We start from the raw sequence: 22,573 nt of genomic DNA on the forward strand, positions 1-22,573 counted from the left end.
CCTCCAAGGACCCAAGGATGAGGTCCTCCTCTGGGATTGCTCTTGCTGGGACATTTTGGTGCTGCTGGTGGCATTTTGATAGCAAGCTCTGGTGCTAGCCCTGAAGGTGTGAGTGATGTAGCAACATCGTAATGGCAAGTTGGAGACCTGGGGCTGCTGGTCTGGGGAACATATCTCTGGGAAGACCAGTGTGATGCTGAGCGCTGCTTGGATCCTGCTGTGTGCTAGAGGAAGAAAATTGACTTGAAGGTCTTTTGTGGACTTAGCGGGGCTAAGAGGGGGCATAAGCCATGAGTAGCTTGGCTGTAGGATGTCTCCTCTGTAGAGGGTCCCCGGCTCTCTGCATACCACATTGACTAATCTATGTTAGTTTATTTTACAGTAGCCATAGACCTGGTGTCTTACTCTTGGCCTCTTTACCTCCCTTTTGGAGTATGCCCTCGCCAAAAGCTGAGCTACTTTGTGCTCCTTGGAGGAGCACTGCAGCCAGCAAGCGGTGACCCCAAGACCTGCAGCACTGAAAGCGGTGGCGTGTAGGTAAGGTCAGAGGGAAGCTTGTGCTTGTGTTGGGTGGTCAAAGGCTCCTGAGTCCCCAGGACCAGCAGCTAGAGGGAGATATGACCTCACGCTGAGGGCCAGCCTGGTCTATGCCGTGGATTCCTGTTGTAATACCAAAGAAAATCTAGTTTTCCTTCTAGTGTTTAGGGTCCATGTAATGAATAGCCATAATACAGACTTCGTTACATAGCATAAGTAATTCTCGAGATTAAAGACTTTTAAAATGGATCCCGCTGGAATTTCTGCCAAAGTATTTCTTAGTCCCTGTTTACATGGGGAGTTTTATCAGGTGTATCACGATCAGTATACACAGGTCCAGTTACACCAGGAAGGCACTGTCTAGACATTTTAATTCCAGTATAAAAAGAGCCTTTTTTCCCTTTAGCTTAAATTTCCTTGCAAATGTCCTTCACAAAATCAGGGCCTGCTTCATCAGTGTAAGAGCCTCCTTGTATGCAGCATTATGCTTAGGTCTGTTTGAATTCCCACCCTAGACAGCATCAAAGCCCACTCTGACCTGAGGCCAGGGGCTTTTGCTCCTGTCCTGGCCCTGGCTCATGGCTGTGGAGGTGTATGGATATTTGGCAGCCGCTGAGCTGGAGGCAGCAATTTGTGGTCATGCAGGGCACTTTCACAGCCCTACAGCTTAACCTTGCTCTGCCCCCTGGTTCCTTGTCCCATGATCCCCATCCTCCCACCCCAAGTGGATGTGTCCCACAGGGCACCGTTCGGTGAAGTCTTCCCCAGATGAACCTCCTGTTTCATCTGGAAAGCTGGTTTGGGGATTTGCCCACTCAGACCCAAATGTGCAAGAGCTAATTTGTGTTTTGGCTCTTTTTCCATGTAGTGAGCTCTGAGTCCCAAACAATCCCAGCCTTGAAACTAGTTTTGAGCTTTGCAGACTCTGGAGACCAGCCCATTGGTGCTGCAGAGCTGAGTGGAGGTGCTACATCTCCTACCCTGCAGTCACAGAGGGTGGCTCCAGGATGCTGGCTCTCTGCGTGATGGCCTGTGAGGAGTTATCTGCCTCCATCTGCTCTGGACCACTGCACAGGTGAGGATTGTTGCCATTTCTACATGTGCCTTCTTTGCCTTTGCCCTCACCAGGCACCAAGCATCGATTTATTCTTGGGGCTATGTCCAAACTACCCTCACACAGATCACCATGAGTGTGGAGCAGCTGTACTTTGTCACTTGCTCTCCTTTTCTAATGAAAGCCCTTTTTGCTGTGTTCCTGTCCCCCCTTCAAGGTCTAACTCTGCCTGAGTCCTGCCAAGTTTCATTCTGTTCCTGTATTTCTTGATTTCCAGATGTGTCTTCCTTTGCTGATCTCTCCTCCACCTCATCTTTTTTCCTTTGTAGTCCTGGCACTAAGCGTGAACACCCTTTTTGTATCAAACGTAGTTCCAGGCTCAAAGCCTTGCTTGAATGGTTGTCCCACCTGCGTTTCACGCTCTAATTAAAAAAAAATTTGAAATTTCCTCCCTGTTCAAGTCCTTAAGCTCCTCAGTCATGTTCAGCATGTTAATAGAATTGTAGTTCTGGCCTTGCTTTGTGCATCTTCTCTAGCAGACTTGATTTATCCACCCAGGATCAATCTGAAGTTGTCTTCCAGGAATGGCCAGCTGTTTGCCAAAGCTGGGGCTAAACCGGCACCAGGGGAAAGCCCCAGGAGCGGGTACGGGCCAGGGTGTAAGAAGCCTGTTGGGAGCAGTTGTATGGAGGAGGAAGAGGGAGCAAAGCTTTAGCTGGGAGCAGTTAATTATGTTCCTCTATAAGATTTGTCCTGGTTCAAAGCAAAATGGATCTGAGGAAGTTGCGTGGCTTGTGTTAGGTGAGAGGATCCCAGTGTTGTCTTTTTTTTTTTTTTTTTTTTTTTTTCCCTCCTAACTATCTCTGTCTACAGATTTATTGGAAGTCAGGTTGCCAGGAGAGTGTTACCAAATAATTATCCTGTGCTACCTTACGATAACCTTTGCAAGAAAGTGTTTAGATAGAGAACCCGCATGAACTAGTCATTAATATCTTATAGGTCAGAGTTACAGATGTTGCATTGTGATGAAATATGTATTTCTTCCTATTTCTTAGGAAAATGGGCTTGTGAGACAGAGTAAGATTTATGATGATCTTAATTAGTTATTTCCTAGCTTTCAAAATGTTTGGGTTTGAGAGATGATATGATAGATAATTAACTTGTTGTCACACAGTGACTTTTAAAATGAAATGTTTGTTCTCAAAATATTATTTATCTCAATATGCATCATATGCATACCATAGTATATACACACATGTATATATAGATAAACACATGCATACACATCGCTGCAGCGTTCCCCCCACGAGCCACCGGAGTAGGGAGCATGGGGTAATGCTCCCGCATCGGGCATCACCCCAGGTCCCACGTCGGGTTGAGCAGAGGGTGCAGCCATCACAGCCCTGCTGAGGGGATTGCTGCCACACAGCTCCTGCTCCTGCTGTGCTTGTCCTTACTCCCCTGTTGGAAAGGTGACCCGCAGAGGGTAAAGGGACTGGCCTTCTGCGCTGCCCTTTCCTGTGTGGACTAAGGCGAAGGCCAGAGAGCTTTCCACTTATTTGGGTTTTTGTTCATCACCAGATGCGAGATGCCTGCATCAGCTCTGGGTGCAGTGGGACCAGCCTTGCTCTTGTTCCAGCAGTGGGACAGTCAGGAGAGATGTATTTGTGACACTTTGTTCTTTGCTTTACCCTAAAACCAGGAGGGGACAGCAGCTTAGCTCCTCCAAGGTCCTGCGCTAACAGTTTTTGGGAAGTCCTCCAGACCAGTAAGCTCCAGGGACACACGCCAGTAACACGGCACTGCTAGGAGGTGGGGTGTGTGACATTTTATGCTGAACTAGTAAACTCTAAATGAAGGGAATTGTATCCCTCATCGCTACATCCCTCAAGGACAGAGAAGGGGTTGGAGAGAACAGGGAAGGCAGAGGGCAGGTTTGCATTGAACCCAAAGGATGTTGGATGTGGTCCCTGAAGCCGTGGCTGCCACAACGCCTCGTCGCTGCAGGGAGCAGAGCTGCTGCAGAAGGAAAGAGGTCACCTGGAAGTTAATTTATTTTTTTTTTTCTTCCCCTTTCTTTTGCATTTTTCATCAAAGCTTTATAAATAACAGACAAAACCCCTGGGGGAAACCTCCCAACCAGCCGCCTGTTGCAAATACTCCAGGAAACGGGAGGCGCAGGGGGGGAAGAGGGAAGGAAGGCTAAATTTGGTGGCTTTTATTTTTAACAAGGGCTATTTCAATCTGTTTTAAACCCATGTAAAAAAAAAATAATTTAGAGCCATGAGAAACTTTTGCCAGCGCTGTAGGAGACTGTTGAGCTGAGCACTCGCTCCGGCTGGCGCAGCACAGACGCCGTGTCTGCGCCAGCCCCTGCTCCAAGAGATGATGGCTCAGACACTGCCAAGGCCATCGGAGGGACGGGGAGCTCAGGGACAGAGATGAAGCAATGTTTTTCAAGGCCTCGCAAGATTTCTTTAGCAAAACCAAGAGAGGCTCAAAACTTTCCAAAGCAACTGAAGGATGCATCTGCAAGCTTTTCTGCAGGGCTGCTGTACTTGGGTCCCTGGTGCAGCACAGTAAAGTTTAAGTTAATAAACCCAAGCAGCCAAGCAGAAAACAACCCCCTTCTTTTATTTTGCTTTTTAAAAAATTCCATGACGACCCTTTTCCTCCCGACCGGTCCTTGCTAAAGCGTGCCGTTCGCAACACCTGAAGTCAAGGCACATAAAATGACTTGGCAGCATCCCTCTAACGTTCCCTTGGCACTCTTTGCAGAGCAAGGGTGTTAACCTTGGTGTCCTGGCCATGTGCCAGGGTAAGTAATTACATTCGGCCTCTATAAATTAGCCCCGTGATCGCAGCCGGGGAGCTGCAGCGTCATTTCCTCCCGGCTGTGCGGTGGTGTGCGATGCCCGACGTGTTCCATCCAGGCACCTGTTGCGTTGTGGTGCACAGGGTGACATGCAGGATGGGCACTGGGAGCAATGTGGACTTGCTCATGCTAACGCTCCGTTAAATCGCTCTGGGGCTATGGGTGCTGTACAACAGGTCTTGTTCTCCACATGCCTGCTCCTGCATTCAGAAAAGGGGGAGTGGAGAGGGCAGAGCTGGGTTGGATGGGATCAGGCTCCCAGCCCCAACAGGGTGACCTGATAAATTGCCACCAGTCAGCTGAACTTCAGTAACGGGCTCTTAGCTCGCAGCTAAAATTAGCTGAAATAGCATGAAGAGAATTGCTGAAACCTCAACGAAAGTGATTTAAGCTGAAGCACGTGACCTTGCATTTGTCACGGGCTGAAGCACGCACGGGTCTGCTGGCATAGCACAGGTGATGTGCAGCCACGTGTTGAGCTGTGTAGGCTTGAGCTGTAAGTAACTCGGTAGTTGCAGGAAGGGTTAATTTAAGATTAGGTAGAATGTGTTGGCCAACTGTGCTGTATTTCCCAATGTCGATGCCAAGCCAACCCTGTCTAATCAAGTCTGAGCTGAGATGGAGTGTGCCTAAATGGAGGGGATAGACGATAAAGCAAAGAGGATTGGAAGGTCTAAGCAGGAGGAGGTGTGGTGGCACGTTCCAGACCATCTTGTCATTGTCCCTTTCAAAGGTCAGCTGTTTGGTCTTTAATTTCTGAGACCGAGTGCTAAGGGCTTTGAGATCTCTGTGCCTCCTCTTTGATGAATCTAGCAGCCCCGACGTGTGCCCTTCCCAGGCTGGCAATGCAGGCTGCGGCTCCTGGGGCTGCCCGCAGTGGAGCGGTTCCACCTTTGCGTGGCTGTTCTGTGTGTGGGAAAGGATTTCAAGAAACAATTGACCAAATGAAACCTCCGTAATGCTTCTAAATACTCAAACACATTAGACATGCCTGCCCAGCTCAGAGATAAATTAGAGCTATTATCACTAGAGCCCAGACAAACAAATGGAGGGCTCTCTCCAAACAAGCCATTCACTCAAGAGACTGGATTTACAAGAGTCAGAGAAGCAGCATGAGCTGCAGGCACCTGCTTTCTTCTGAAACCTGTTTAAATTGGTCATATTGACTGGTGCAGAAGGAGGGGAGAGAACACAGCTCTGCCCTTTGGGATCTGGGGAGTCACTCCCATGCAGGGACTGTGGTGGTGTGACGTACTAGCTGGCATTTCACTTTCCGTGTCTGCAATCAAAGCTGGAAGTCAGACCGTGATCCATTTTGCTTTTCTCCCACATGATGGTTGGGAGATCGAGGTGCTGGAGCACATCAGGAATGCCAAGGCCCCTTTGCTTTGCCCTATGAATTTTGTTTCTGCTTCCAAGGAGGGATGGGGAGCCGAGTTGGTGGTAAGGGGGCATTGAGAGAGGTCAGTTCAAATCAGTGTCTTGGGCATCAAGGAAACTGCCTGAAAGGGTAAACAGAAGCCAGAGCATGTATTTTGGGCTTGGTTTTGTGTGTCAGCTAAAGGAAGGAAGGAGATGTAGAGACTAAAAGGAGAAAAGAGCTCGTTATTCTGCATCCCTGGCTGCACTGGGCAGTCAGCGCTCCGGTGCAGGGAGGTGGGCGGCACAGCCTGCCACGGTGGTCAGCAGCACCATGCTGGGGCTGAGGGTGACGGAGGCTGGGACTCGGAGCTTGGCTCCGGCGGGGTGTCTGGAGAAAAGCCATGGTCAGCACAGCGTTTTGGTGCTCGGCTGGCCCCAAAGACAGCCTTGGTGTGACTGGGGGGAGGCTGGGCTGTGAGGCTCTGCAGCACCGTGACCCTCACCCGCTTGCCTGGCAGCTCAGGTCGGCATCACCTGCAGAGGCTGTGACAGAGGGTGTTATTCTCCTCGGAGAGATGCTTTTGAATGCAAAAACTTGATCCCGAACCAGAGTATCGCTTTTTGGAAGACATCCAGTCTCCATGCACGACCTCTGACTGGTGATGAATTTGCCATTTCCCTTGGTAACCAGACCTGATGATTAACTACCCTCACTGTTCAAAATTGTCTTTTATTTCCCATACAAGGTTCCCTCACTCAGTGCTGTCAACTCGCACTGTTTATTTTGGGTTTTGCTGCTTACTGTGCCTTTTACCTGTGAGCCTAACGAACATGCCAATCTCAGCTATTTTCACTCTGTGGGTATCTGGGATCGAGTCACGATGAAGATTTTCTTTGACTGCTGAGCAGACAGAGACCTTTCAGTCTTTTGCAGGGTTGAGCACAGGCAAAGCAGAAGCTGTGCTCACTACTGCCTTGAGCATCTCCCAGTGCGTGGGATTTTATTTAAAGTCCCAGCCTCTGGACTCGCATCATTACAAGGACCTTCTACTTGATTTTTGCAGAAACCTGAAAATGTGATCCAAAAGACAGACAAAAATAATAATAATTTTGGGATTATTTTTTTTTAATGCATTAAGAGTTTTGTGATGTTTTCGTTTATTGTGAGCAGAAGGGGTGTGTTTGTGGCTTCTGGCTTGGTGACTAATTAGCAAAGCTGAGAACTCACCAAGGAGACACCATGGAGCTCAGGGGGTGTCTCCTTGCAAGCATGTGTGGTTCCTGCTGGCAAGGCAGACCTTGACCTGAAATTCCCACAGCTCTTCCACCTGCACTGTACCAGGGTAGGTTTAGCTGATGTGGGTGGCCCGTTTGGCCTCTACAGCTCTGAAGTCCTCATCATCTGCAGATTCTTCTGCTTTGCTGGCCAGGCTGAAGGGCACAAGTGGCCTCACCATCAGTGTCATGCGCATGGAGAGAGACGGAGTTTGTTTTCTGGCTTCCTTCGAGGGTCAGAGGTCTGCTGCGTTGTGTTGGCCTCCCCCTGCTGAGCTAACGTGCTTCAGTAATCCCACGGCTTGGGCTTTGTTTGTCTTCCATTGTATTTGTCACCCACCCCATGTCTCCTGGCAGCGCTGCTGGATGGAGCACTGTGGTGGCCACCTCTGTGCAGCTGTAGGGGTTCAGGTTGGTGATGGCAGCTCACCCAGGGAAAGCTTGGCAAGTCCTCTGAAAGGGGCAAGTATAAACCAGCAGTGTTTCAAACCGAAACAGCAAGATGCCTTGTTTAAAAATATTGAAATTATGTGTTTTCCCTTCTCTTCATTCCTCCCTGTATTTCTTCCCAGGAAAAAAACTATTTGTCAAGTTGGATCTAGACCAATAGTAACTTTGGTTTTCCACAGGTGGTTTTCTGTTGATTTAAAACTTCAGCAAGCCCTACTAATTGCAGCCTGCCCCTCTTAAGTTTCTCCAGCCCTTGCATTGAAGCTCTACCTCATTCACCATTTCCAGGCTTCAGGATTTGGGTACCATTACCTGCCATTTCTGCTTCTAAAAGGACTCTGGAGGCTGGAAGTTTGGCAGCATGCTTCTAACTACTGTGAATATTGCGCATATGTGTTTTCCATTCCATAAAATAATCAAGCTGGTGGTCAGGCCCTGAAATGCTTGCATATTTATTTAAAAAAAAAAAAAAAAAAAGCTGCAGCAAATAGGTGTTGATGTCTTAGAGGCTGGCAGAAAAAGAGGAAAGGATGTGCATGTACGCATTACACATACAGATTCATGTGACACCCTACAAGGTGAAAGGAAGACCTGTTGGTAGCATATGCATATGGTCATTGTGTTTGCTTCTCAGTCATCATATGAGGTCTAAATGAACGTGTCCATAAAATATTCTATGATGGGCATTTACAGCAGTGGTAACTTGTGTTTTATGAAGTGATCTGAGGAGCAGAGGACGTAGGTGGTGTCCATCTAGCACAATCTGATGAACCATGGAGGGGCTGCTTTGCCCCAGTTTTCAGAAAGAGATGCTTGAAGATGCCCAGTTCTGCTCCTACCCTGGTACCCTGGTAAGGGTCAGAACACTGGTGTGGGGGCTCAGCTCCTGGAAGAATTATCTTGCTTATTTATGCGATGGCGAGGAGAAGTTTGTGTTTGGATGTCAGTGAATTAATGAAGTAGAAGACAAAACATCAAACTAATGTTCTTTATTTTCTGAAAAACAGACATGGTCTTGGCTTTCATTCACTGCAGGAGCAATTGAGAGGGTTTCCTTGCAGAGATCAGAGCTCCAGCTAGTGAAACCCTGTAAGAAAGAGTTCATGCCTCAGGCAGGAGGCAGACAGACAGACAGTGCAAGGGAAACAGAAGCAGAGGCTGGTATTTCAGCACGTTTGCCAGAGCCGAAGAGCAAAGCTGGGACCGCAGGGACAGCCCTGGGAAGCCCAGGTTGGACTGGCCTCCTTCATCCCACAGCAATGCTTTTGACATTGACCAAGACATGTTTGTTCATGTGTTGCCACTGGAGTCACTGGCTGAAACACATTTTATGAGGCAACAAAAACACAATGTGCTATTATCTTTCGGGCTACAGCCGTTCACGTGTTTTCTCTGCAGAATGGGTACCTTCCCTTTTTTTGTGTGTTTAGCTGTTTGTGTTCACTTACTACTGCCTGCCCATTCAGCATCTGGCAAAATGAAATGCTGATCTTGTCTGGGGAGGTAAAATAGTGCTAATTACCCTCCTCTGGAAGCCCTTTGGGTTTGAACCCGAGCACTGCACGTCTGCTATAGCTCCACATACAAACCGATGGAGCTAATGACCTGAAGCTGTGGGGAAGTTTGGACACAGGCTGCAACTCCACCTCCCGGTAATGCACTTCTCAGTGGATTAGGAGAAGCTTCCCTGGCAAACTGGGAAGGAGTCCAAGCTGGGGAGCTGGTGTGATAGGAACTGACAGGGCTGGAAATTTGATTTCTGACTCTTTGTGTGTGTATTTCTTGTGAAAGAAGAAGAGGGAGAGGGAGCCAGGAGTACTTTGAATCCTGCAATCATTAAAACCAATTCCACTTTTCCTGCCCCTGCCCACCTCCTGATATGTGTGTGAAACAATCTTTACAGCTACACAGCCATCAGATGGTATCGACCCGGCGGTGGAAATTGCTATTGACTGCTGCTGGTGCTGCTCTCTGCACTTCCGTGGCTTTTAAAGCGACACTCTTCAGGTGATTTCACTTTGCACTTGATACAGCCTGGGAAGCCATGCCTCAAATGGGATGGAAAGAGCATGTGTGGGATTTGTGTGTGCATGGGTGTGCAACAAACACCACCACTCCTCTTTAGCTAGGGGAAGGGCATGCGAGCAAGTGGGAAGAGATGCTTACTGTAGAAACACTTCCCTAATGGGAAGGTTCAGATTTTTTTTCTTTACTCCATCATGAAGGGATTTTTGTGTCCCACCACAGATTTTTCCTGCTGCAGTTCCAGCACCAACCCGAGACCACTTTTCTACCCTTACGGAGGATCCATCTAGTCCTACGTTGGCTGAGGATTAGATACATCGATTCCTTGTTTTAACGGGCACCTTTGAATCCACATTATGAATTCTCTCTCATCTGCTCTGGGCTCCAAAGAAGAAAGCAGGAGATAATAATATTTGCCTTTTAATGCAAGTGTTTTCTGCAACGTAAAGAACTCCTTTCATCACGAAGCATGAGAACAGGGCTTTGGCTCAGGACTGTAAAAATGTACATTTTGTTTCCTCTGAGGCAATTTAATTGATGGTATTTGGTTACTCCAGCACTGGGGGTTAGAGTAAAGTGGTTGTGAGGGGAGATGATAAAAAAGCTGTGTAAAAGTTAGGGTTAGAGTCTGATCCTGGCTCCGCAGAATAAATCTAGTGCAATGCCATTCTCATATCACTGGCATTGCTTGGGTTTCCAGTGTAGAGAAAGACCTCTGACTGAATGGAGTCAGCCTAACCATGTCTACACAGACATGGGGTGCTCTAGCTTGCTGTGTGGTTGAAATGACTCACTTTGATAACTTGGCATCAAAATGCAGGTATGTCTTCACCACTGCGAACCAAACTTTGATCCTGGTGAAGGTGTCTCCTGTTTTTGCTTGAGTCCGTTCATCCATGGACGAACAGTGCACTGTGCAGTGAAGCTCTGTGTCCTGCCTGTGGTGAAGCTCCAGCAGAGGCTGTCTTCTTCCAGAGGAGGCTGTGATGGTGGGGTCTCCCAGGACCTGTCTTCTTCTGCGATGTTACTTGGGGCTGATGGCAGCACTGCAGCCTCCAATCCATGGTTAGTCCATCTAACAAGCACTGGCTTGGAGAATACTATGAAAACAGGCTGAACGTGCTTTGATAAATAACACTTCTCTGGTCAAGGAATTATGTAGGGTGCTACCTGCAACGGCCTGCCCTGTGCTCCAGACCTGGCTAAGCTTCTCTCTCTCTTTTACCAGCAGAGTTGGAGTTGTCCCTAGGAAAGGAACGGATGTTGCTATTTCTCATAGAGCTCTGCCTTTGCTCCTCCTCCAGACTCATGATGCCTCTGACTTCAACCACATGGCAGTGCCCAGGAGCAGCAGCTGGCCAGATGTGTCCAGAGTGTGCGTGCAAGGAGTACCCTCTCATTGTCTGGAACAGTGACTGCCTAAAGCTTCCAAGTCAGCCCCTTAGCTCAAATGCAAATAATAACTGCTACAAGCTCTGAGCAGTCCCTGACTTTCAGGTCACAAGACTGGCAAGCTGCTGAGGTTTCAGGAGACGTGCCTGTTGTTTCCCCACTTTCCAGCCCAAGCCCTGGGAACTGCTCTCCCTGGTTTACACTGAGCCTTTGGATCCATGTGGTGAGTCTGACCCACCTCCGCCTAGCTCTCTCTCAGCTGAATGGGAGGAAGAAGTGGGAATAGAAAGGGCTGGATGCTGAGAGCGTGTCTTGGTGGGATGGTCTGCATTGCCAGCTCCCAGCGTTGAGCCGGCTGGGAAGGGAGACAGATCAGGGCTGGGAGATGGGGTTAACTGGGGGTCGGCAGACCTGTTGGGTGCTGTGGGCAGAGCTGAGGGCTCTGCAGTAGAAGCAGTATGAGGCCTGGCCTAAGGGTGGTTTAACATGCCAAACACTGCCCTGCCTGCTTGGGGCAGTTCTCTGGGGAGAAAGTACAGGGCACCTTTGGGTGAGCACATGTCCCTTTGCTGCTTTTGTATCTGCTGCCCACCTGGGCTGGTCACAAGTCATGCATTTTGGTTGGGCATAGGGTGTTGATGACTATAAAACACCCACATTCCCTTCCCTGCAAAACCAAAAGGCTGTGACTTCCTTTGCTTCTCCTCCCTTTCCTCTCTGCTTATGGTGGTCTGCAGCCCCCAGGACACCGCTCCCATTTCTCTCCTCCCACCCCATCCCCACCTGGGTGCTGGGAGCCCGACTGCTGTTCCATGGGGACAGCGGGGGCCTGGGGGGACTCCTCTCCTCCCTGGGCTCTGCCAGTGTCTTTCTCTCTGCCCTAATTCTTCTGTTGCTCCAGAACTAGACTATCCAACTGGGGAAAGAACGATTAGCTGGAGGAAGGGGCTGAGCATCCCGGAACACAGGAGGGGTTTTGGCTCTTCTGTTTGAGGCCAGGGCAATGGGAGCCGAGTGGGATCTTCCCAGCCTGGGCCTTGAAAACCAGGCTCCCATGTGACACCCGCTTGGGGCCTCTAAAATTTGAAAGCCAGGTCTTTATTGTGAGTAAATTGGTACTGCTTTAAATGGGGTTTATTAATTTACATCCTTGGAGGACCTTCCCAGTATGAGACTGGGGGAAAAGCAGAATGTTAGAGTCATCGGTAGCTTTTTGAGTTTTACGTGTCCTTTTGCCTTCCCCATTGCCACAACCATGATGTCCTTGTCCTTTTTCCAGCTCTCTGGTAAATATCTTCTGGCACTCTCCCGACGATCCCCATCCCTTGGACACCCTGACTTTTGCACTAATTAAACGGAGGCTGGGAAGGCTGAAGCTGCTGCTGAATAGACAGAGTGGGAGACCGCAGGCTTGTTCCAGAGCAGTGTCTGAGACCTCCGCCTCCTTTAGCTCAACAGGACCTCCTTCCAAAGCCACAATCCCAGTGAACTTGACTTTCTGTTCTGTGGCTTCCCCTCCCTAGAGGCTGCTGAGCTGGTGGGGCTGGTGGTCTACCTATTGAATGTGAGGACTAGGTGGCTCTGAGCTCACCGCAAGACGTCAATGGTTTTTGCTCTGCGGGCTTTGTTCTCCTTCAGAGCTAGTGAGACCCTGTCTTTTCTGCCTTCCCCGATGGTGAACAGTGCCTGGGGAGGGCAACCTGCTCCCCCAGCCCAGCTTCCAGCTCCACATGTCCCAGAGTAACCAGGTGCTGCTGCAGTATAGATGTGCCCTTATCAAACAAGCAGACCTTGATAGTTTCTTTTTCTTCCAGGCTTAACCTGCCTAAGTCTTTTTGGGGTGAGATACGATATGTGACTTGACAGCAATTCTAGGTGAGATTTTTTCCTCCTGGGAAAGCGTGGTAAGAAATTAAGCTTTGCAGGTTTTCTGCCCAGTCGACCAGGGAAAGTAAAATCCTTGGTGAACTTGGGTTGGGTCTGGGGGCAGGAGAGTTGCTGCTGTGATTTGTGGTTATTCTCTCTGCAGCACTGCTTCCTTACTCACAAGTGAGAGGTGAGGGGTTTTGACACCTCTTTATGACCTGGGAGCCACAGGGAAGTGGTGGTGACTTGTGTTCTGGAAAGACAAGGTCATTGACAAGGGTGGTGCAAGCATCTTTGGTTCCTCTGACCATATGAGAATCCAAATATTTTCAATTCGTAGGAATTAAAATGAACATCCTAGTTTTATGTTGCTGGCTATTTGAAATGTGGCCCTTCCCAAGGTGGTGTGCAATATAGGGATATTACTGGGAAAGCTGTTGATAAGAGCAAGAGTGAAAACGGATGTCTGGTTGTAAAGCCTATCTGTCCTACAACCTTCAGGGCCTGCCAGGGGACGTGTTTCCTGGGCTGTGAAGAGCCAATATGGGACACAATCATATATCAGTGATTATATTGATCACTGTCTCAGACCCATTCAGTCAAGGACACCAGCACCTTTTGGAGAGGAAGGGTCGCTCCTGCTCCGGGAGTCTGGGGAGGGTGTTGAATGCACAGCAGTGACTGTATGCGGGGAGAAGCAACTCTCCTTTAGGGAATGCTGGGCCCATGCTCGAACCAATTAGCAGAATGGAGCTGAGCAAAGTACAGGAGGGACCAGACTGATAATAAGCGAAGTGCTCAAATATGGGAAGTTGGGGAAGAAGCCAAATGAAAATGAAATGAAAGGCTAAGGTCCAACTTCAGCAGTTGTGTAGAAAAAATGGGACAGCTGATAATAGGAAAGCCTGCAGGAACACTGGGTCAAAACCCCTGTGAGAGAGACTGAAGGAATCTGCGCAACAGCCAAGGGAGGGAGGGCTGGGAAGGGATTTTATCGAAAAGCGAGTCAGCAAATTGGAGCTGTTGGCTTGCTTACCACCACAGAGACCTACGTCTCACACTGTGACCTCTTCACTTACTGCTCCATCGTGATAGCCAATTTGAGAGATGCATGGGATGGCAGGACTCTCTCAAGAGAGCAGCAAGGGTCTTCTTGACAGACCTTTGCGTGGGGGGACACTTCCCACCAGCTTCACTGCAGAGGGACGGAGGGCATTTGCTCTGTCTCTTGATCCGGGACTGCTGAGAATTGCCTTTGGGGATAGCTTTAAACCCCTCTTTTTTTTGGAAGTGAAATCAGAAACCTGTAGCTGAGCTTCTTCCTTTGCAGCCTTTCTCAGCCTTGGAAATCTATGGAAAGCTCAGGAGAGGATAACTGTCTTCTGCCTTCAGGTAAACTCCATAAAGACCACTTGAAGGTAGATGATGTGGTGGAAAACATCCCAAACCCATGAGTCTGCATCTGAGACACAAAGGAAGCAATTCTAGATACCTATAGCTCACGTGAGGCAGCAGAGATTTCTTTCACAGACACTGTGATCGAGGTAGGTATTACAAGGTCACCTGCAGGTGATACCCTTGGCTCTTGCTATCTTGGATCACAGCAGTAAGGCCCTTCTTCTGGTCCCTCTGATTCACCATCTGTAAAAGAAGGCTAGGGGTATACCTTCTTGGTAAACCATCTGAAAATGGCCTTACTACAAAAGTGAGCCCATCCTGCAGGTGATAAAGAAGAGGTCTTCTTCGGAGGCCTGACTTGTGAGATATCATGGAGAAGCTGTGTAATACAGGCATGTATTTGTCCCTCTGATGTGGCTTCTCAATTTAAAAGTGCTGTTCGGAATGTGAGACGCACTAGATAAAAGTGAATTTAACAGCTATTTTCTATCCTTTGAGGAACATCAGTATTGGCTGAAAGAGGGAAAAAGACCTTTTTTGTTGAATCTGGAATGGACCTGCTTTTATTGGAGGACTCTTGACTACTTTTGTTGATAATTCCTCTGATAGCTTTTACCTGACTTGCTTTCAAAATCCTTGTTGCTATTTTTTTTTTTGTCTTTAAAATGCATTTCCTTGCTGAAATTCAGGTTTGGGGTCTTGAAAAATGTCCAAAATGATTTTGCAGATTACTTTCTTTGATGTAGAAATCCCAGAAATAGGATATTCCATAAGGGAAGTCACCTGTTTATTTCTAGGAGGGTAGAGAATTTATTTTAAACAATGCCATTTTCTTTTCAATTACAGACGTTTTTGTGGGGGAAAAAAAAGCAGCAGTCTCTAAGAAAGAGCATGTGATCACAATTAAAGGATGTGTTGTGCTGTATCAGAAGGTAGCATTTAAACCAGGGAAAGACTGAATATTGACTATAACTCATTGTAATTATACCATCTATTTCAAACATGTAAATATGTTTGGTAGCACTTACATGTTTATGTCAGCTATTGGGAAAAGCCATTTTCCTTTTTGGTAAACTTCTGATGGTAAGAATTTTGTTACTTGCATTTGAATAAGCAACAGACAACAAGTTTAGACGCCGCAGATTTTTGTGCGAACAGAAGTTGATCCCCTGTCCTGTGGCAGTAGGATTTTACGTGCATCCAGGTTGTTTGTAGAAATTTCATGAATAGGAAATATTAATAAGCAACGTGTTCATTAAGACATGCATTTCTTCACAGAATAGAGCACGAACACGGTAAAGGCGGTGTGATGCAGGGAACTGAACATCAGACTGGGAATGGGATGAGTGGGAATCCATTTCTGGCTCCCCCGCTGCCTGGTCAGCTCTTCCCACCTCCCACCTTAACTGGGATCAGCGGCATTTAGCTTGTTTTGAAAGGGCTTTGAGATCTACAGATTGAGATCACTCTGGAAGACCCAGGTGCTTTGCTGAAGCCTAACCCACAAACCCTTCAAAAACTGGAACGCTGATTTAACCTGGCACCGTGAGTGAAGCCGTGTCTCTGCTAAAATTGATGAGAAAACTCCCTTCGCTTCTGGGGACTGGGATCCTTCGCCAGGGGAAATCATTCTGAGCCTATTTCCCTTCCCTCTGACATTTTCTGTCTTATCAAAAGCCAGAGGAGTAAGGAAGAAGGTTAATGACTAAATTGACAAATAAACAATCAGTTCAAAGCAGCAACAGAACATTTCCAGGAAAATTTAAGAATGTCCTCTGAAAACCGGTTAGGAATGTAAAGTGCCACACTTCAGCCCAAGAGAGACCATCCGTACAGAGCTCATTGGGTTACGGGGGCTGCAGCTGGCTGGGAAATAGGAAAGGCTTTGGCGTTTCCATGGAATACATTAGAGGAAAATTGCAGAAGAGGGAGGAAAATTGCTTTGGTCATGGTGAACGGAGAAAGGCATCGCCACAGAGGTGTCTTAGGTAAAGCCTCTCTGACAGCCTTATGTACAACCTGCACACCGTCTGACTCCAGGATGTCAGGTTTTAGACAGCAAAGCAAAAACATCCATGGCTCTCTTCGCCAAAAAGAAAATGTGTAAGGAGTCACAGGCCAGGAGACCGCCTTTCAGCCCATTGCGGCATGAGCATCGAGCAGTGATAATGGGGAGACGCTTCCCTCGCGCTCAGTCAGAGAAACAGAGTGTGTTTGGCCTTTGTTTTCAAGGGCTTCACTTTGCCACAGTAATGGTGCATTAACAACCGCTTGATTTTCATTTAATAAATAATAGGAATTATGCTGTGATGGAGCCAAGATTTTAAACAAGAGGCTCCTGTAAACATTTTCTTCAGGAATCTGTGATAAACCAAAGATAGCGTTAGACGTACTCGGAGGGAGTGGGGACGCCAAACTTGGAATCTGTCCATCTGCTTCACCACTGAAACAAAACCACTTTATAACAACCACAGAGGAGAGGAAGCGATGCAGCTTGGCACATGCACTTACACTATGTGTGGTGGAAATGTTTATTCTTTATTTCAGAAAGATTTAGTGGGTGTAGAGATAATAGAGCATAGCGCTCGCTTGTGTCTTGGGGAAGGAGGGGTGATGGTGTTTGGGTTTTAAGGGAGTCCAGTGTCAGCTCCCATGGGGAATATTTTCGGTAATACCTATTGCAATCTCATGCGCTTGGAAGGCAGGAGGAGACAGAGGAATGAAATGTGCTCTTCAGGAGAGGTGTTGTAAAGGCCCCAGGATTAGTTATCTCTGACAGGAAGGATTTTACTGACTCTGGCAGACAGCAGAGGCAGAGTCCTGGCCACTTTGCATTGGCCCCATGGCTCCCCCAAGGCCCCATGCTGGGATGCTTCCCTCAGAGCGGCTCGGGTCGCTCTGCCCCTCTCCCCATGAGATGCCAGGGGGCTGCCTGGGGTCACTGACCCCGCGGACAACCCGCCTCACCCCACGCGTGCCTCGTACCCAACACGTGCCGGCTTCCCGAAGGATCTTCTGGCTCCAGCTCTCTTGTGTCTACCTGATGGGCTGAGGCACCATGTTGTGACTTGGGGGAAGGATCTGGAATGCGGGAGTCTGCAGGGTCAGTCTCATGGTCCCCAGTGTCCCTGTCTGTCCCCCCCAGTGGCCACTGCTCCCTTTTCTGCTGTGCACGTTCAGCTCTGCGGTGCTGCCTCTCCTCAGAGCTGCTCAAAATCAAACCTGAAAGACCCTGGAGTGACCTCTGGGGATGTGAGAGTCCCTGCCAGAGTTTGAAAGAGCATATGTCTAGACTTGGTGTACGAGCAAGCAAGTGAAGGGATGACTAAGTGTCTGAAAGTTTGGACCTTTGGAGAGGAGTCCCTTGGCCCTTTGTTTCTTGGATAAAGTTTCGCTTCCTGTGGAGCTGTGGAGATAAAGGGTATTTTTTCTCCCGGTTTTTTTTTTTCCTTCTTTTCAAAACAGTAAAAAATATATAGATACGTCTTGGGCGAGAAAGCAGAAACCTTTGAAAAATTTTGGCAAATCAAGAAACACAAAGAATGTGTTGAGTGAAACATTTCATAGCGACAAAAATCAAAACATCTCACTTCGCCTTCAACCACTTTAAAACATTTTAATGGTTCGAAAGGAAATTTCAAAACGAAAAGTCATGTGTTGCTTAAAACACTGGAAAGTGTTTCATTAAAAAGGAAGAGTGGAAGCAAAACAGTTGCCTTCTATATTTTCTTTTCTTTCCAATCAACCTGATGGCTCTTTCCCCAGTCTCAGCTGAGGTCAGGAACCAGGACTGGTCTTCCCTTGTGTTATGAGGGGCCTGGAGCCGGCAACCCTCAGACCTGAGAAGGGGACAATCTGAGGAAATAACCTCCCATGCAAGAAATCCTTGTATCACCATAACAATGTATTCATTTTTGAATATAAATTTGCAGGCAAGCCTGGCCCCAGGGCCATCCCTGCTTATCAGCTTCGTGCCTACAAGGTCCTTTTGGGCCACAGGACAGTCTCAGATCCTGGGGAACGCAGAGGGTGCTGTGACACGTGGGCTGGCATGGCAGTCGTGGTGGCCTTGGAGCCTCTGCTGGCTTCCCCTGCCCCGCTCAGGCAGGTGTGGGGCCATCAGGTGTGGGACGTGGCACAGCCGGCCTGCACCACTCCGTGGGGAGGCCCTGCGTGGGCCGGGGGAGAGGAAAGTGAGATAGGGCACAAGGACAGCGACGGCTGAGGTGAGTGGAGGGAACTCCCTGGGGGATACAGCAGAGAGGGAGCCCTGCTGCCACCCGGGGCGTGGGGCTGATGTGGGGACTGCATGAGGAGCCAGAGCCAGGTGGCCGGCGGCGGCACAGGGGCAGCCTGAGAGGCGTAGGGGGGCTGTGGGGAGCAGGGAGGGCTGGCCGCGGGGAGGCTGAGGGGAGATGGGGTACAGCAGGGCTGAGGGAAGGCCGGCGGGAGGCAGGCTGAGGAGAGCTGGGTGGGAGCCCAGGAGGGAGGCTGAGAACCTGAGAGCTGGCGGGGGGAGCTGAGGAGGGCCTGAGGGGGCACTGGGGAGCGCTGGGGCGGAGGCACTGAGGAGCGCTGGGGGCGCTGAGGAGAGCTGGGGTGTGTGAGGGGGCGCTGAGGAGAGCTGGGGGGGGCTAAGGAGGAGCTGGCGGGTGTCGCTGAGGTGAGCCTGAGGGGCGGCGGGAAGGCTGAGGGGCACAGCACTGAAGGGAGGCGGGCCGGGGCCGACGACAGACCCGCCGAGCGGCGCATGGCGGCCGCTTGAGACGGGTTGCGAGGGGCCTGCAGGCCGTGCCCGGACAGGCCATCGCGCCGCACCCACCCCTGTCCCCGCCGGCGGCGGCCGAGGCCGCTTTAAGGCGCGGGCGGGGCGCGGCCCCCGGCCCACCTCTGAACCCGGAGATTGACGGGCGGCCGCGGCGGAGGCGGGGCGGCCCGGGGGGGCCGGTCTTCCCGCCGCCGCCGCCAATGGGGCCGGGGGGGCGGGGAGGCGCCGCTGCCCCTTCCTCCCCCCGCCCCCCGGGCTCCTCCGTGCCAGTTTGAGGAGTCCGGAGCCGAACAAAAGCAGGCGGCGAGGGCCGGGAGCGGTGCGCGCAGGCCCGGCAGAGGGGGGGCCCCGCTGCCGGCCGCAAAGCGGAGCGGGCTGCCAGCCAGCCCCGAGCCCGGCCCGAGGGTGGGGGAAAGTTTGAAGCCCTCCCCCGGAGCGCGGGGGCTCCGCCGCTCTCCAGCCCCGGCAGCCCCGGCGCTGCCATCGCGGGCGGCCGCCCCGCTCCGCCCCGCCGCGGCCGTTGCCGCCGCCGCCGCCGCCTTCTCCCCGGGCGCAGCCCCTGCCCCCGCCGGCCGGCCCGCTGCCTCCCCGGGCGCGGGGCTGCGCTGCCCTGCTTTTGGAGTCGCCGCCGTTTCCCCTCCCTTCCCCGGAACCCCCCCTTCTCCCTCCCTCCTCCTTCCCTCCCTCCTCCCTCCTCCTCCTTCTCCTCCTCCAGCAGCCAAAGGGATTTTTCCCCCCTTTCTTTCCCCTCTCCTCTCTCTTTTTTTTCTCCCTCATTTTTTCCCTCCTCCTCCTCCTCTTCCTCTCCGCCGCGGAGCCGGGCGCCAGCGTGAAGGATAAATAAAAAGCGAAGAGGAAGAGGCTGGGGAGGAGGAGGAGGAGGAGGAGGGGGGGGGGAAGGAAAGAAGAAGAAGAAAGCGAGCAAGAAAAGAAAGCGAGGAGCCAGGCGGCCAGCCCAGCCGCGCCGCTCCCGGCAGCCAGGGCAGGAGGCGGCGGCGGAGCGGGGGCCGGCGGCCGGCGATGGATGACCAGCCGCGGCTGATGCACACGCACAGCGGGGTGGGGATGCCGGGGCACCCGGGCCTGTCCCAGCACATGCAGGATGGACCAGGCGGGGCGGAGGGGGAGGCAGGCAGGAAGCAGGACATCGGAGACATCTTACAGCAGATCATGACCATCACGGACCAGAGTTTGGACGAGGCGCAGGCCAGGTGAGAGCGGCGGCCCGGCCCGGCGGGGGCAGGTGCCGGGAAGTTTCCCCCGCGCACGGCCCGGCCTTTGTTGTCCGGCGGGGGCAGCGCCCGGCGCGGGGGGACGGGGGGTCCCTGCTGCCGGGACGTGGCGGGGCGGGAAAAAAAGGGCACAGATTATCCCCCCACCCCCTTCCCAACTTGATGGTGGTTCCTGGGGGTCGCAGCCCACCCCCCCCCCCAGCTCCTTCCCCACGGGGGGTCCCGAAGTGGGGCTCGGCTGGGCAGCGGCCCGGGGTCCTCAGCCGTTTTGGGGTGGGGGTGGATTCCGGAGGGAGGCGGGTGTTGCAGCAGGGCTCTGCGTTGGGCGCCTCCGAAAGAGGCACAAAGTACTGCTCTATATTATTTATTTTTTGTTGTTAGGGGCGTTAATAATGTTCTTTTTTAGGGCCCTGTAGTGGTGTTATTTTTCAGGCCGTGTTTTTGCCCTTGGAGGATGCACATAGAAGCTTCCCTTCAATTTTTTTTTCTTGTTAATGGCAGAGGTATTTAAAAAACAAAAAACACCGCTGTAAAAGCCGGTAACCGAATTGTCCCCGGCTTCAGGGAGTGCAAACCTAAATACGTACCTTCAAGGCGCTAGCAAAAGTTAAGAGAGGGAGGAAAAAATAACAAATCCCCAAATCGAAGGCATAGTTGAAGGAATAAAACAAACAAGCAAAATAAAGTTGCCCTGAATTGGCTGGGGTACACTTGAAATTTCTTTTGGGCTGCAGAGCTGCTAGGTACGGTGTCCTTCCCCCTGGCATTCATGCCCCGAGCTGGAGCAGATTGCTAGAATACATTGTTCCTGGAAAAACGCATCGCACGGCCCCACAACTCTTTTAGGAAGAACTTCCAGAAGGATAAAAGTAGCCCCCAAACCTCAGCTTACATCCTCACCGCCTCCCCAGCTTGTATAAAGCTCCTGCTTACTGAAAAGCCTCGTTGCTGGGCTGATCTTACTAATTTTCTTACGTTCTTGCAGGGGCAGAGTAGCTGTTAGGAGGAGGAGGAAATCAGGCACTTTCTCCCCGGCCAGACCCGGGGCAGTGAAGGGATCTTCCTTCGGAAAGTTGCAGGAATTTTGTGTGTTCCTGCCTGCATAATTTAGTATAGTTAATCAAATCAACAAAGCCAAAGCAGAACAGAGGTGGGAGAAGGCTTTATGGGTTTGCCTTGCTGGACTATTTCAGCTGCTTCCTCACAGTACTTTTTAAATATATTTTTTATTACTGTTTTTAATGCTGAGCTGCCAAACACACCGTATTTATCAGTGATGTTTGGTTTTGCATTTCTTCCATCCATCCTACTGTTGTTTTGCTGCCTCTTTTCTTTTTTTTTTTTTTTAAATGAAGTTTTGGGAAGATGCAAAGTGCCAATATTATTAGTAAGGGGGCTCCTCCAGCATATGTACGTGATTTGTGTATACCCAAATGTCTGCACCCATCTGGGTGTGCTGATAAGGGGACGCTGTGGTTCTGCAAGGGTATATACCTTTGAGAGACTTCATCAGATATATAAATCTTTTTAACATGTTGTGGGTGGTGTGGGGTAAGTAGTGTGAATGTTTGCCAGATGTTCACATCGTCTTTCGTGTGTAATTTCGGTTGGTAAACAGAAATCCTGTAACAGGCGCCTGATAGCAACAGCCCTTTATACAACTAAACCCTTGGCTAAATGATTGTGTGGCTTAAGAGAAAAAGATAAAATCAGTTTCTTTGCCTCAGTGGGCACGCGGTGGGTTTTTAAAACCAGCCGATTAAAACTACCCCCACTCCCCTGCCCCCAAACTCTTTCCTCAGAACCCACAGAGAACGGTCAGCTCTGAAATAACAGCAGCCAAAAAGCAAGGCGTTGAATAGCATGCCCTCCCCTTCCCAGAAGCAGCTGGCTGTGTTTTTAAATGTGTTTACTGTCCCAATTGTAAAGAATTAAATTGTAACACCTGTGAATAAGCTGGATGTAAGTAGTGTGGAGGCAGGGAAATGGGTTTCTCTCGCCATACATGCATGCGTATCTCCGCACTCAAAGTTGGGCGACGAAATTCTCCGAATTGACAGCTCTTAAGCAGAGGATTTTTCCACCGCTGGGGCAAGGGGGGGGTGTTTAATTCCCTTCTACCTTGCAGGGTGAGCCTAATAAAGCACATGGCTAGCTTTAATATCGGAGGTGGGGGATGGCAAGAGCCCAGTGCTTGCTCTGTATTGAGTAAGACAGTTGAACCAAGCTTGGCTCCCAAAAGCTGCTGGTGTCAGCTTGGTGCATCGCTGGGCTTGCACCGGCGGTGGGAGACGCTCGGTGGCAAAGGTGATTTTCAAGCCATTCCTAAATTGGTATAA

General features: G+C 50.3%; 1 protein-coding gene and 1 long non-coding RNA gene across 3 annotated transcripts in view; both read left to right on the top strand.

Moving 5' to 3' along the window:
- The first annotated feature begins 10,408 nt into the window (after positions 1–10,408).
- On the top strand, positions 10,409–17,878 carry LOC129785285 (uncharacterized). The gene is made up of 3 exons (XR_008749090.1): positions 10,409–10,643; positions 10,810–11,193; positions 12,250–17,878. It is a non-coding gene; the product is annotated as an uncharacterized LOC129785285 (long non-coding RNA).
- A 1,394-nt stretch (positions 17,879–19,272) lies between these two features.
- Positions 19,273–22,573, top strand: part of PBX1 (PBX homeobox 1) — a 133,855-nt gene continuing 130,554 nt past the window's right edge. Inside the window, exon 1 of one of the 2 annotated variants that reach the window (XM_027792166.2) lies at positions 19,273–20,213. In XM_027792166.2, coding sequence (XP_027647967.2) covers positions 20,023–20,213 — 191 coding nt within the window. In that variant the 5' untranslated portion in view covers positions 19,273–20,022. The remainder of the gene's footprint in view (positions 20,214–22,573) is intronic. The other variant, XM_027792167.2, reaches the window with a different exon arrangement.

Source organism: Falco peregrinus, chromosome 10, assembly GCF_023634155.1.
Source record: "Falco peregrinus isolate bFalPer1 chromosome 10, bFalPer1.pri, whole genome shotgun sequence".
Classification (NCBI taxonomy): domain Eukaryota; kingdom Metazoa; phylum Chordata; class Aves; order Falconiformes; family Falconidae; genus Falco; species Falco peregrinus.